Below are 12,304 nucleotides of genomic sequence, written 5' to 3' on the forward strand. Positions count from 1 at the left end.
CATAAGCTTATAAAGTGCAAGAACATTGCCTGAAACTTTTACTATGAAAGAAACCAAAAACATTAGAAGTAATTAAAACACTAGAAGTATTTTTCACGATATAATGTTTTACCTTGTTTTGTAAGACAGCTATATTTTGGCTTAACTACGGTTTGAATATATCAAATTGTTGACAGTTACATTTTGGCTTAGCTGTGGTTTGAAGTTCACATTATCGGGATACGTATCATGTAATGTTCGACCACATTTTTTAATCGTGTATCTTATCGTATTGTGCAGGGGCGAAGCTAAGTTAAACCTATGGGGTAGCATTGGCTACCCCAATTTTTTTTGTTTTATTTGAATAAATAAGCATAATTTATATTTAGCTACCCCAATAATATATATTTAGCTACCTCAAATAAGTTTATTTATCATAAGTTAGCTTGATAGATTTATTTCATCTTATTTTTTGTATAGTTTAGGTCTTTTTAACAACTACAAAGAGAGTTTGTTAGCAATGAAATTTGTCAATACAAGATTCAAACATAAAATAAAGAAAAAATTTCTTGCAAATTGCTTAGTTGCTTACAATAAAAAATAAAAATAATATTTTTATATTTGGCCCCCTCGTAAAAAAGTTGCTAGCTTCGCCGCTGGTATTGTGTATCATAAGATATATTAACAAACAAAATATGACTTAAAATATCATATATAAACTCCAAAATACTTCAAATATCATATATAAACTTCAAGATACTTCAAAACTCAAGTCATAAACAAAAATAAATAACAAATCATCCTTAATTCAATCAAAATCAAACATAACTCCATGATAACTAGGATGTTTTAGACCCTTAGCATACTAACCAACAGGGTGTTTTGGGATACAGAGTATGATATGTATCGATGAAGAGTTTTTCCGTATTGTATCGTATGTATCGTAGGATGCAAGGTGTTTTGGGATACATAGTAAGATACATATCAGTGAAGGGCGTATTCGTATCGTATTGTAGGATACTTATTACACTGTTTATCATGTATTCAAATATGGTTGGTTCATTCTTTAACTTTTCTTTGTGTAAATCGATTGGATTTGGTGTGTGTTTTCTGAGTGATCATGATATTTTGATGCAACCGAGTGATCCTGATGAGAATAGTGAAATGCAGCAACTAAAGTTGTTAATTAAGCCTAGGTTTAATTGTATTGCCTACCTTTTGATTGTATTGCCTACCTTTTGTTGAATCGTTTGTTCTAAGAATTACCACCTAGTGTTAAAAATTTCGTTAGTAGTTAATCTATAATTACCTTTGTCAACTCTCAAAAAGCCTTGATTCATCATATGCATTTTGGTGAACTCTTGAGACCTAATTCGCCTTAACCAAAGTCGATATAAGTTGGTCCAGGACACAGCTCAAAATAATTGCATGTCTCTCACCCCCATAGAATCACCATAAGCTTCTTCAGGTAGGTTTTTATGAATCTGACCTCAAGCTTCAAATCCAAACCCTACCTAGAGTGCAGGTTTTGTCTTTGATTCTAAAGCTTCTTCGTCTTTAGGTTTTTACAAATCTATCTACGTGCTTTTTGTTTCTCTCACTTGCTTTCAGTTTTCTTTTTGTTGTTCTCTAATCCTTGCTTGGTTTTAAATTCAACGATTCTGAATAATTGGTAGTAGATAGATGCATGTATAGGTGACAAATATACAAGGCAGTGTGTCAGGAGTCTCATATTAAGTAGATAAAATTGCTCAATGTGGTACTTAAGCCATGAGACTCTCCCACGTAATGGACTAGTCTTTTGGGTTGGACTCTCGTCTGCTCTGTTATTTATTACTTAGTATCAGACCAAACATAGTGATAAATAGTATGAAGCAAAGAAAGGCGTGTTACTTTTTTTTTTAATATTTTTCTTTATCATGCAGCTGACAGATTTCTAATAATTAATTAATTTTACTGGGCTAAGCTTAATATCATTGGAGTAGGAATACAAGGGTGACATATATTGTACTATCTTCTTTTTCATTCATTCTTTGATTCAATCAACAAAGAAAGAAACTTAAATATCCATGGCACCAACAAGAAAAGGAACAGACAGGATCAGCGATTTACCGGATGAAATACTCCATCACATCCTCTCATTTTTGCCCTCCACACAAATCGCCCTCACAAGCCTCCTCTCAAAGCGATGGAATCCACTATGGCTAACAATTCCAAATGCAGACAGAATCAGTGCTTTACCCGTCGAACTATTATGTCGCATCCTGTCTCTTTTGCCCACAAAACAAATCTTCGTCACATCCCTTCTCTCAAGGCGCTGGAGACCACTCCGTGAAAGAATTCTTGATATCAACTTGGATGACACGGAAGATGACCATGACCATGACCCAGACACCTATTTTCTTTATTTATCGATGGTGGACTTCCTTATGTCTGACAGACAACTACCTATCAAAACGTTAACTCTTTTGTCCGCATCTCGCTTCTGTCACTATTCATTACATTCTTGGCTTCACTATGCAATTTACCGGAAAGTTGAACATGTCCATCTCACTTTTTTGCAGCACTCTTCCGCTACCCCCATTTACTTGCCATATAACATTCTAACTTGTTCAACTCTTGTTGATTTGAACTTGAATGGGAATGGGGTCTTAACTATAGACTATGTTCCTAAATCTTGTACTAACCTGCCCAACCTCAAAAAACTCCACATGACAAAGGTTCATTTTCTAAAGCTTTAATATCTTATTCAGATTTTCTCTGTATGTCCACTTCTTGAGGATTTACTCATAAAAAATGTCACCACCAATGATGATAATGGTACTCTTGATGCTCTTACTAAACAAAAAGACAAGTTGTTAAAACCCTTCCCCAAATTGCTCAAAGCCCACATTTCTGACTCTTCTTCTATTTCGTCTTTTTTGCCCTTGAAGTTGTTTTACAATGTGGAGTTTCTACGCGCGCAAGTCGCGGTATAACACCCTTGAAATTGTTTGACTATGTCGCGCTGGTACAAACACCAGAAGAACAAGACACTACTCAGTTTTTCAATTTAACTCATATGGAGCTTAGCTTTGAGAAGGAGGATGAGGAATATTGTTATTCTTATCATTGGGATTGGTTGAAGAAATTCATCCATGCCTGCCCCTCTCTTCAAAGTATTGTGATTCATAAGGTTTGTTAACTTTATCATATTATTTAATTAGCAACAATTTTTATTTTATCTTTTCCTCAGTTATTTGATTTCTTCATGTAATTTTTGTTTTGTTTACTGTTGTCAGGTCATCGGAGGAGAAGGCTATGGATTAAGCGGTGATGATCATATTTCATTGCATCCACAATTTGTCCCCAACTGAAATGCCTTTGATCACTACAATAAGTCTTCTCTTTTAGAAATTTTGGAGGCAAGAAAAGTGAGCTTTACCGAAATTACCATAGTTTCTTAACTATAGTTTTTTTACTTATGACTGATGATATTCATTTCGAAATTACCAGTTTTCATGATGTTAAGTTACGTTGTTTAACTTGTTTTCTATATGATAGTGCTGCTAATGTTGTAGCCGGTCTCTTTATGGTACGGTTGTCTACTGTGTTCTATGTTGTCCGAAGAAGCATTGAGTCATTTACTAATTTGCAACAAGTTCTTATGTTGATGTTTGAGAAAATGTGAAGTTTCTATTTCCAATTATGATATTTTTGTATCTGGAAAATCATAAACCAACATTGATGACATGTTTAGAGCATCTGGTAACTTTGATCATGATTCCCAAATTTACTTTTCTTCTTTTACCACAAGCAAGCAAACATACATTCAAGCAAACATGGGTTAAAGTAACAAGTACCAAATCCTAAGAAAAAGTAACATGTATTATTTAAGCTGCTTTCACTTTTCACTCACATAACATATCCTTAATGTATATAATCCATGCCCAAATAATTGTCAATTCTTTTACATACCCTAATCTCTTACAAAATCCCCACTAAAACCAAGCTCACATAAACCACATTAGCAACAATAATCCCAAAGCATGTATACATTGATGGCAAAATAGAACCACCACTAGATTTCATTGTATCTGAAAGAGATGGAGATGGTGCAGGTGTTTGGTGTTCTTGAACGTCCACGGCAACTTTCATTCCATGAAAGCAGTAACCTCCACCGGTGATAAAGTAGTATGTCTTTGCCTCCGTCAATTGAACCACATCGCGACCACCTCTTGTCAAGTTTCTTATGAAGGTCATGTCGATGCAGTATTCATAGCCTGTCTTGTTCACTTCCAATACGTTGTAGTATCTTTTGTTAAAGACAAATTCTACACACCAAACCAGTAATTATTTTGCTAAGCATGTAATGATAAAGACAAAAACCTTTTCTAGTGTTAGAATAAGAAGTTTTAATTTCATTAATCAATATGAAACTTTGTTAATTTTAATAATCAAATTGTCATACTAAAGTTATGTCTACTATAATATGGTTACACAAAGTTTAATTCATAATTATAGTATTATACTAAATTATTGAAAATAAAGCACCTTTTATGAAATTCCATATTGGATTTCAATTTTGTCTCCAACTGGGGATGTTTGTTAATTGGTTCATCATGTGATTCATTGCAAACTTTTTTTGGTACAAAAGATAAAGCACTATATCAAATCGTACGTTTTGAATTCTTTTTTCTTTTTCTTTTCTGTTACTAAGTTTTGCTTCTCTTGATTTTGCCTTTAACTTTTTCTCTTTTATTACCCTTATGACTGTAATGGGTGGCATACTTGGCCAATACTCCAACCCACGTAAAAAAAACTTTAAGATTGATTGTAACAAATATTTTCATGAAGCTTTGCATAATTCTAAGAAGAAATTGAGATGCATGCATCATTATAATGCTAAACTTCATTTTTTTTTGTGTAAAAAAATAATAATTTTAATTAAGTAAATAGTAACAATGTTAAAGTTTGAAAACGGCGAATAAATAAGAACAATTTTGAAATAAACAAATCAATAAATGAGAAAAGGAATTGACAATTTAAAGTTTGATCGAGAAATAAACAATTGTTGGCTAGTAATTGTTTGGATTTGAATACCACCTTTTGTTTTTACAAACTTTGGGTATTAAACAATTTGACATTAGTTAATAAAACACTTAAAATTGTACCTGAAAGAAACGCGTTGAGAGCTTACAAGTATATCTGATAGCTTAGCTGTATCCAGTGATAATTACGAGAAATATTTTACTTCACTAAAAAACCAAAAATTATCATAGTTCATAACTTCATATCAAAATTTGAGAATATATAGTTTGAGAACCAACATTATATGATAGTTAATTTGTAAAATGATTAAAAAACATGATGGAATTTTGTAAGAACTACCAAATTAAAATTAAAATGTTTCAAATTTATGATTGAAAAAATAGTACAAACACTTATGATTGAAAAAATAGTACAAACACCACAATCAATAATCAAAACGATAAGCATGAAGATCGAATGGTTCACATACTTCTAATTCATAAGATGAATTAGTTAGGATTTGAATCGTGTAATCTTTATCTAATAATATTGCTAATCTAATTTGCTAGATATACATTAATTGTTTGATATAATAGCAAAACTTTGATATGATAATCAAACAAAATGTAGAAAAGATACTTAGAGACTTACTCAGCCAATCACCAACATAGACATGCTCTTGAGAAGACCATTTAGTGTAGTTGACATTCTGATTCCAACCTTTGGATCCTCCCACCTTATGAAGCTTTGGACCTCCCATGACCACCATTGGCCACAATGACAACACTCCCAAAACCACACTCACCATCAAAACAACTCTTGAATTTTCCATCACTTTAGAAATTCTCTCTCTTTTATCTCTTTCCAAACACAACTCTTTCTATGCTACTCTTCTATAGAACAAGTGTATATAAATATGTGTAAAGTGTGAAGTAGGGGTTTGTAAAACGTGAGAAAAGAACAAATGACAGCTATATTTTAATAAGTTTTATAGTGCCAAACACGCATATTAGAACAATGGGGTCCACATAAACTCAAATTATATGCATGGGATTGCTTTTAGTTATACAAATTTTCTTTTAATAGACCTCTAAAAAAAACTTTTAATAGAATATAATAACTGCCTAACTGTGAACTTTTAATATGATGACATTTTTTTTAGTACAATATATGGCCATCTCTTGTCCTAATTAAACTCATTTATTAAAAAAAAAAATATCTTTAACAATGATATTAGACTCATACATGAATCTATGGCAAATAGAATGACATGAATGAATATCACAATTTTTTTTAGATAGACAAAATAAAACAATTATAAAAATCTCGCTTACAAATAGAGCAGTTGGGGTTCGCGCCAGTCACACCGTTCGACTTTTTTTTAGTAAAGTTAGGACTTGTGGATATATATCATAATATTTTGTAAATTAATTTTTTTGTGGTGGTCGAGGTTTGAACCTCGTACCTTGCATATATTATGCATTGTCCCTACCAAGAGTTAAGTTCCGGAGTACTTATAAATTAATATTAATTAGTCAAATACGCTTGTATTTTATGCAGATATAAAGTATTTATTAAAAAAATATTATTTTAAAATATGGAAATATATTAATGTTAATTAGATCAGGGGGATTAATGTTAATTAGAAGAAAAAACTAACAAGAATGAAAATAATAAAGTATTAAGAAAAAGATAATAGAATAATGGGGTACATTGTTTTTACTTTTTTATTTTTTTATTTTTTTGGTCAACTTTTTTAATTTATAATTAATTATTTTAATTCCATTTTCTCCAAATAAATATTATACTACTCAAGTTATTAAACTTCATTATACATTTATGAAAATAATTAATATTCATCCATTAATCCTTATAAAATTGTCACACTTTTTGTTTGTTTAAATAGTCTACTGACTAAAAATTCAACCCTTAATGTAAATAAGTAGGGTATCTGAGATTCGAACCCTGACCCCTACATATATAATACAAAGTCCCCACCAACTTTATACAAAGTCCCCACCAAATTATTTATAGAGTACTTTTATGGATAGATAGAGAGATACATGGCCGGCCCTAGGCATAGGCCGGGGGTGTGACGGCCTAGGGCCCTTGCCAGTAAGGGGGACCTAAATTTTTTTTACGATAGAGGGTGTAAATAGAAATATTTGGTTTTTGGGCGGTGTGTATATCAAAGTTTAGTAAAAGGCCCAAACATGTTGAAAGGCTGTGCTGAAGCCTGTTAATGTGTATGACCCTTTTGTCTCATTCTGCTATATATACCCGCTTATATACAAAGATTTCTATATACACCCTCCTATAAATTTTTTAGTTTTCTTAATAATTTGCCAAAAAAATTATTATCGAATAAATTTGTGATATTTTTTTGGGCCCTTTGTTTCTAATAATGTGTCTCGCTAATATTAAATATATTGGTCATATTTATTATCTAAGAAATTGGGAATTTTATAACAAAACAAATTATATTTTAGTTGAAAATAAGCGTACTAGAGAAATTAATCTTAATCTTTAAAATGTTCCAAAAAATTATATTATATCATTATGCTAAATCATGTGAGACGAATTTAGGATCGTGTGGCTCACTCATCTTTTTTTGTTCTTTTTTGGTAGTAAAAAGTGGGGAAAAAACAAAAAGAAGGCATGATAAAATCACAACAATGAGCTAAAACAAATTATAATGTATTATGTAAGGGGCCCTTTTCTCATATTATGTCTAAGGCCTGTAAAACTTTAGGAACAGCCATGGAGAGATAGAGTACACAAATAAATAAATGGTTATGCTAACAAGTGCTTTAAGGATATTTGTTAAAAAGTTAAAAATGGAAATAAATGACAAATTCAAAGTAAAAAAAAGTTAACTTTTAAAGTTTAGAGGTGTTAAATGCATCATTTCCAAAATAAAGTTTCTTTTTTGGATTTTTATCAAGTGCGGACATTTGTTAGCATTTCCCATGAATAAATTAATATAAAAAATTAGATTTAATTTTCAATAAACAATTAACTTTATTCTATCAACGAGTCATTAATATTTGTAGTTTTTTTTTAAGAAGCTAACTTAGCCCACCCAAATTGACAGCCCACCCAAATTGACACTGAGAGAATTGAACCTGAGATCTTGAGAAGGAGCACAATCCAAGATCACAAGCCAATACCACCAGGTCAACCCATGTGGATTATTGATATTTGTAGCTGCGCATAAATGATACTCAATTCACACTCAAACTTTATTCTACTAAAACATAAGATTATAGATATTTGTCATTTGATTTGGCGACAACTTTTGTGACAATAGAGAAAAAAAAAGAATGAGAGACTTATTCAAAAATTATCATAAAATTGTTGTTCAACTATCATTTCTCGAACAATAAACAAATAACTTTTTGCGATTTTATCCTCAATACTTCTTTTGGAAGACTGCTTCATGTATTCTGCACACAAAAATCCCCCTCATAAAACCCAAAACAAACCAAAATCATAACCTCCACCACAATGAAATCCAAAGCATTCCTAATAGAATAATTGTCTTCGGATTAAGCTTGTTAAGAAATTTGTTAAGAGTTTTAGTGTTGCAATGTCATTTTTGACTTTTGAAATGTGTGTTTAAGTCGGTGTTTAGTTTTGCAAATATTAGTTCGAGTTAAAATTGTACCTTATTGTTAAAAATTCTTGAATCAAATAAGAGATGATTAGCTGATAAATATTTATAAGTGGCGGCAATCATCACCTCATATGCATGTTTTATAGGGTTGTGTTATACGCAACCACAATTTTTAAGACTTATTTAGGTTGTTGCATTTCGTAGCTTTGCATATAGCGATGGCTCTTTGTGTTTATGCCGAATCCACTACTACAATACCAAACATGCAAAAAATTAGTGGATTTAAAATTAGTTTATGTAAAATTAGCTATAGAGTTCAATGAAAACTGATGTAGGATATTAGTTGAAATTAGTGGATTTGAAATTAGCTTTCTAATGGCATGAGGCACAAATACTTACCTGTAAACCAAACATGACACTATAATGATATGTAAACACCGGTTATAATTTGAGAAATAGATGTGATTGTATGTAGTGTCATGTTTAATATGAAATGTTGGTTTTGATTTGCATATGTTTTCTAAAATTATTTGGAATTAGATATATAGTTTAATGGGTACTAATGTAGGATGTTGGGAGCACTAAACATGCCCAAATTATGTGTTTGGTTTCGTGATAGAAAGTGTACTTGTTTTAATGCTTAATCGTGTTTTTAGTTTTGGAAATTGTTGATTAGTTTTGGTTTATTACCTAATTTGTTCAAATCAAAGTTACTCCGTATAATATATGTTGGATTTGTAATTAATATTCTAATTCTAATTAAGTAATAATTAATGCTGTTTGTTTTATAGCGATGTGATTTTAGATTTGATTCTGAGTGTTAAAGTTAAAGTTTGTTCTTTTCTTACTTTTCTCTAAATTATTGATTATGGGTCATTATGGAATATATTGTTTGAGAGAAAAATTACTTTTTAATTAGAAAAATCATTTTGGGTTGAGTTAATTGTGCTTGTTTAAGTTTTCAAATTAATCAGAGTATTAAGAAATTATTTTTGTGATTATAATGTGAATCTTATTATTCCTTCAAAAAAAATGTGAAGGTTATTATAGTTGCTTCTGAAAAAATCTGATTTTAAAATGTTTGGAAGATGAGAATTTTCACTGCATAGACATACATAAACTAGCTTAAGCTAGTTTGTTTTTTGAATACTTCTATTTTTGGAATATCAGAATCTAAAAAAAAAAAAAAAGATTTTCTTATTCTATTGAGAAGCTGAATTAAGTAGCTTCTGTAAAAATCTGATTTTAAACTGTGAAAGATATGAAAGAAGATAAATACAATGATTGACTGTTATGTTATACATATACAAACCAGCTTCAGCTTAATTTATTGATAGGTCTATTCTAATATTAATCGTAATCATAAACATCAGGCTTTAGAAATAACTTTTTTTAACTTGAAAATCATTTTGATTGCTTTTAATTGTGTTTGGTTAAGCTTTTCATATGCATCTGAATCTAAGCAAAAATAATCTAATTAAAATCAGAACCTGAATTTTAGCAGCTTCTGAAAAGTGAATGTATATGTTTCAGTTGCTTCTTCTTTGATTATAACTAATAAATTGTTGATTGCTTTTATTTCTGTTTGGTGAGTCATTCAAATTAATCAGAATCAAAATAAAAGAGAAGCTGATTTCAGTAGCTTAAAAATTATGATTTAAGAAGTGAGGAAGATAATAGATAGATAAAATAGTGATTTTCAGTAGCGTCTGCTCTTAGTGTATTGGATAAGCACCTTATTTTAATTCTATTCTTAAGTCTTAAATACAGATTGTAAATGTGATGCTTCTTTCCTTGCTCTCCTTTTAACAATTGTGAATGTGTTTGTGTTTGAGCAGGATGGAATCACAGATTAAGCATGCTGTTGTTGTGAAAGTTATGGGTCGTACTGGATCCAGAGGACAAGTCACTCAGGTTAGAGTGAAGTTTTTGGACGATCAAAATCGTCACATCATGAGGAATGTGAAGGGACCAGTTAGGGAGGGAGACATCCTTACCCTCCTTGAGTCTGAGAGAGAAGCAAGAAGACTCCGATAGAAGAGTAACTATCTCGATGTTTTGCTGCATAATTCAATGAACAATGCTTGTTTTGTTATAGTTAGCTCTGAAAACTGTTGTGTCGGATTAGTGTTTTGTTTTGCTGAGATTCTATTATCTTAATCTTCGTACAAGTAGTATTCATGATTAATAATGCCAAAGTTTGCACAGTTGATAAACCAGTACTTTCCTTTTACATTCAACGTCAAAGTAAGTACTTTTATTCTTTTAACTAAAAATATAATTAGAGATTTCAATATACCATATAATCAAGGTTACTAAATTTTTTCATTACTTACAGAGATATTTGCAACTCAGTAATATTACCATCTTTAAGTAAACATTAATTTAAAACGTACTTAAATTTGTTATCTAAATCCATTTTAATTGCATCAATTAAAAGTTACAGGGATAGTAAAAAATTGTCAATGTTATCATATTGAAGTAAACATTAATTGAAGTAACTTTTTGTGGTAAACTGGCTTAGTGAATGGATCTTGCAAACACATGCCCTAATGATTAGAATCACTATCTTAGAATACTTGATATTTCAAAATCTTAAAGAAAGCCTTACTTGACATTATTAAGCTAATGTTCTATTGGTTCTTGCAGTGCTTGGTATGGTTCACATACTGGTTTAGTTAGTTACAATTAATAATATTACTGAAACTATCTACTATTCCTCAATGAATCAGCAAGGCTAGAGAACAGTATTATACAACACAATTGCAAATAAATACATCTTCGATCTTTATTTGTTCTTGTAGTTTTTTTTTTTTTTTTTGAGGGGATTTGTTCTTATAGTTTGTTCGTCTAATTTAGTTTAAAATATTATTATTTTCATTAATTATAATATTATTATAATTAATAGATTCTCTTTGACTTAGTATACAACACGTTTTATTTCTAGATAACGTTACACCACACCTACGGTTGCTTACTTGAGAATCATAATGTGGAGTTTACCGTTTTGCATATTGAGAAAATTGTAACGTGTAATATTTAATGAAGGGGTTATATAATAGGGAAATACAACGTGGAGGAGGATATATGACAGAAATATAGTATACAAGTTATGTCCAATTTTCATTCCTTCTTATAACAATTTTCTTTCCTTCTTATAACAAATTTCATTGATAAAATTAACAATTAATAAAATTAACAATTAACAAGCAAAGCATGCTTGAGTCACGATCAAATCGTTTTCTTTAAGACATCTCTGAACGTTCATCCGTTCGCAAAAGTGGAATTAAAAATTGGAGTTAAAATGAAACATTAAAGTAATCAAAGGAAATAATGAGAATTAATTGATTACAAAATGAAATTAAAAATACTCAAACTAAACATGAAATCATCATAGTTCAATCAAAATATATGCAATTCATATTGAAACTCAAAACAACACGGTTTTCATTCTCCATGGTTTACCTTCAACAACAAGCTAATTGAATCGTTCTTATTTTTCCCAATTTCTTCCTCTGATTGTACGGTCCACCTATTCAACACTCAGTGATTTGTTACTTTGATAAGTTTCATTACATCTTTCATAGTGAACACCTTGCACATTCATTTTTGTATTATTTGTTCACTTTTTTCTGCCCTCAATCTCTATAAGAACCATTAATCTCACAACTGTTGAACTTGTTGTAGCCATCATGAAAG

The 12,304-nt window shown here is 30.6% G+C and overlaps 1 protein-coding gene, 1 long non-coding RNA gene and 1 pseudogene across 3 annotated transcripts; 2 read left to right on the forward strand and 1 right to left on the reverse strand.

Annotated features, from left to right (window-relative positions):
* Nucleotides 1–1,780: 1,780 nt before the first annotated feature.
* On the forward strand, nt 1,781–3,730 carry LOC146912542 (uncharacterized). The gene is made up of 2 exons (XR_015016743.1): nt 1,781–3,154; nt 3,261–3,730. It is a non-coding gene; the product is annotated as an uncharacterized LOC146912542 (long non-coding RNA).
* A 98-nt stretch (nt 3,731–3,828) lies between these two features.
* LOC146912543 (early nodulin-like protein 20) lies at nt 3,829–5,878 on the reverse strand. Its single transcript, XM_085722119.1, has 2 exons — nt 5,641–5,878; nt 3,829–4,292 (listed from the first exon to the last, which is right to left on the reverse strand). Exons 1-2 carry the CDS (start codon nt 5,819–5,821, stop codon nt 3,946–3,948), a joined length of 528 nt encoding a protein of 175 aa, XP_085578245.1. The 5' UTR covers nt 5,822–5,878; the 3' UTR covers nt 3,829–3,945.
* Nucleotides 5,879–10,247: 4,369 nt separating this feature from the next.
* On the forward strand, nt 10,248–10,821 carry LOC146912544 (small ribosomal subunit protein eS28 pseudogene; annotated as a pseudogene). The gene has a single exon (XR_015016744.1). The product of XR_015016744.1 is annotated as a small ribosomal subunit protein eS28 pseudogene (transcript).
* The last annotated feature ends 1,483 nt before the right edge of the window (nt 10,822–12,304 follow it).

Source organism: Medicago sativa, chromosome 6, assembly GCF_051527215.1.
Source record: "Medicago sativa cultivar Bolivia chromosome 6, Bolivia_mono, whole genome shotgun sequence".
Taxonomy (NCBI): domain Eukaryota; kingdom Viridiplantae; phylum Streptophyta; class Magnoliopsida; order Fabales; family Fabaceae; genus Medicago; species Medicago sativa.

Bases quoted from the DNA above. Each gene is read 5' to 3' on its own strand.
- LOC146912543 (XM_085722119.1), bottom strand. From the start codon at position 5,821: ATGGAAAATTCAAGAGTTGTTTTGATGGTGAGTGTGGTTTTGGGAGTG. The intron at 4,293-5,640 runs GTAAGTCTCTAA...TTTGGTGTGTAG, and splicing joins CTATGTTGGTGATTGGCTGA to AATTTGTCTTTAACAAAAGA.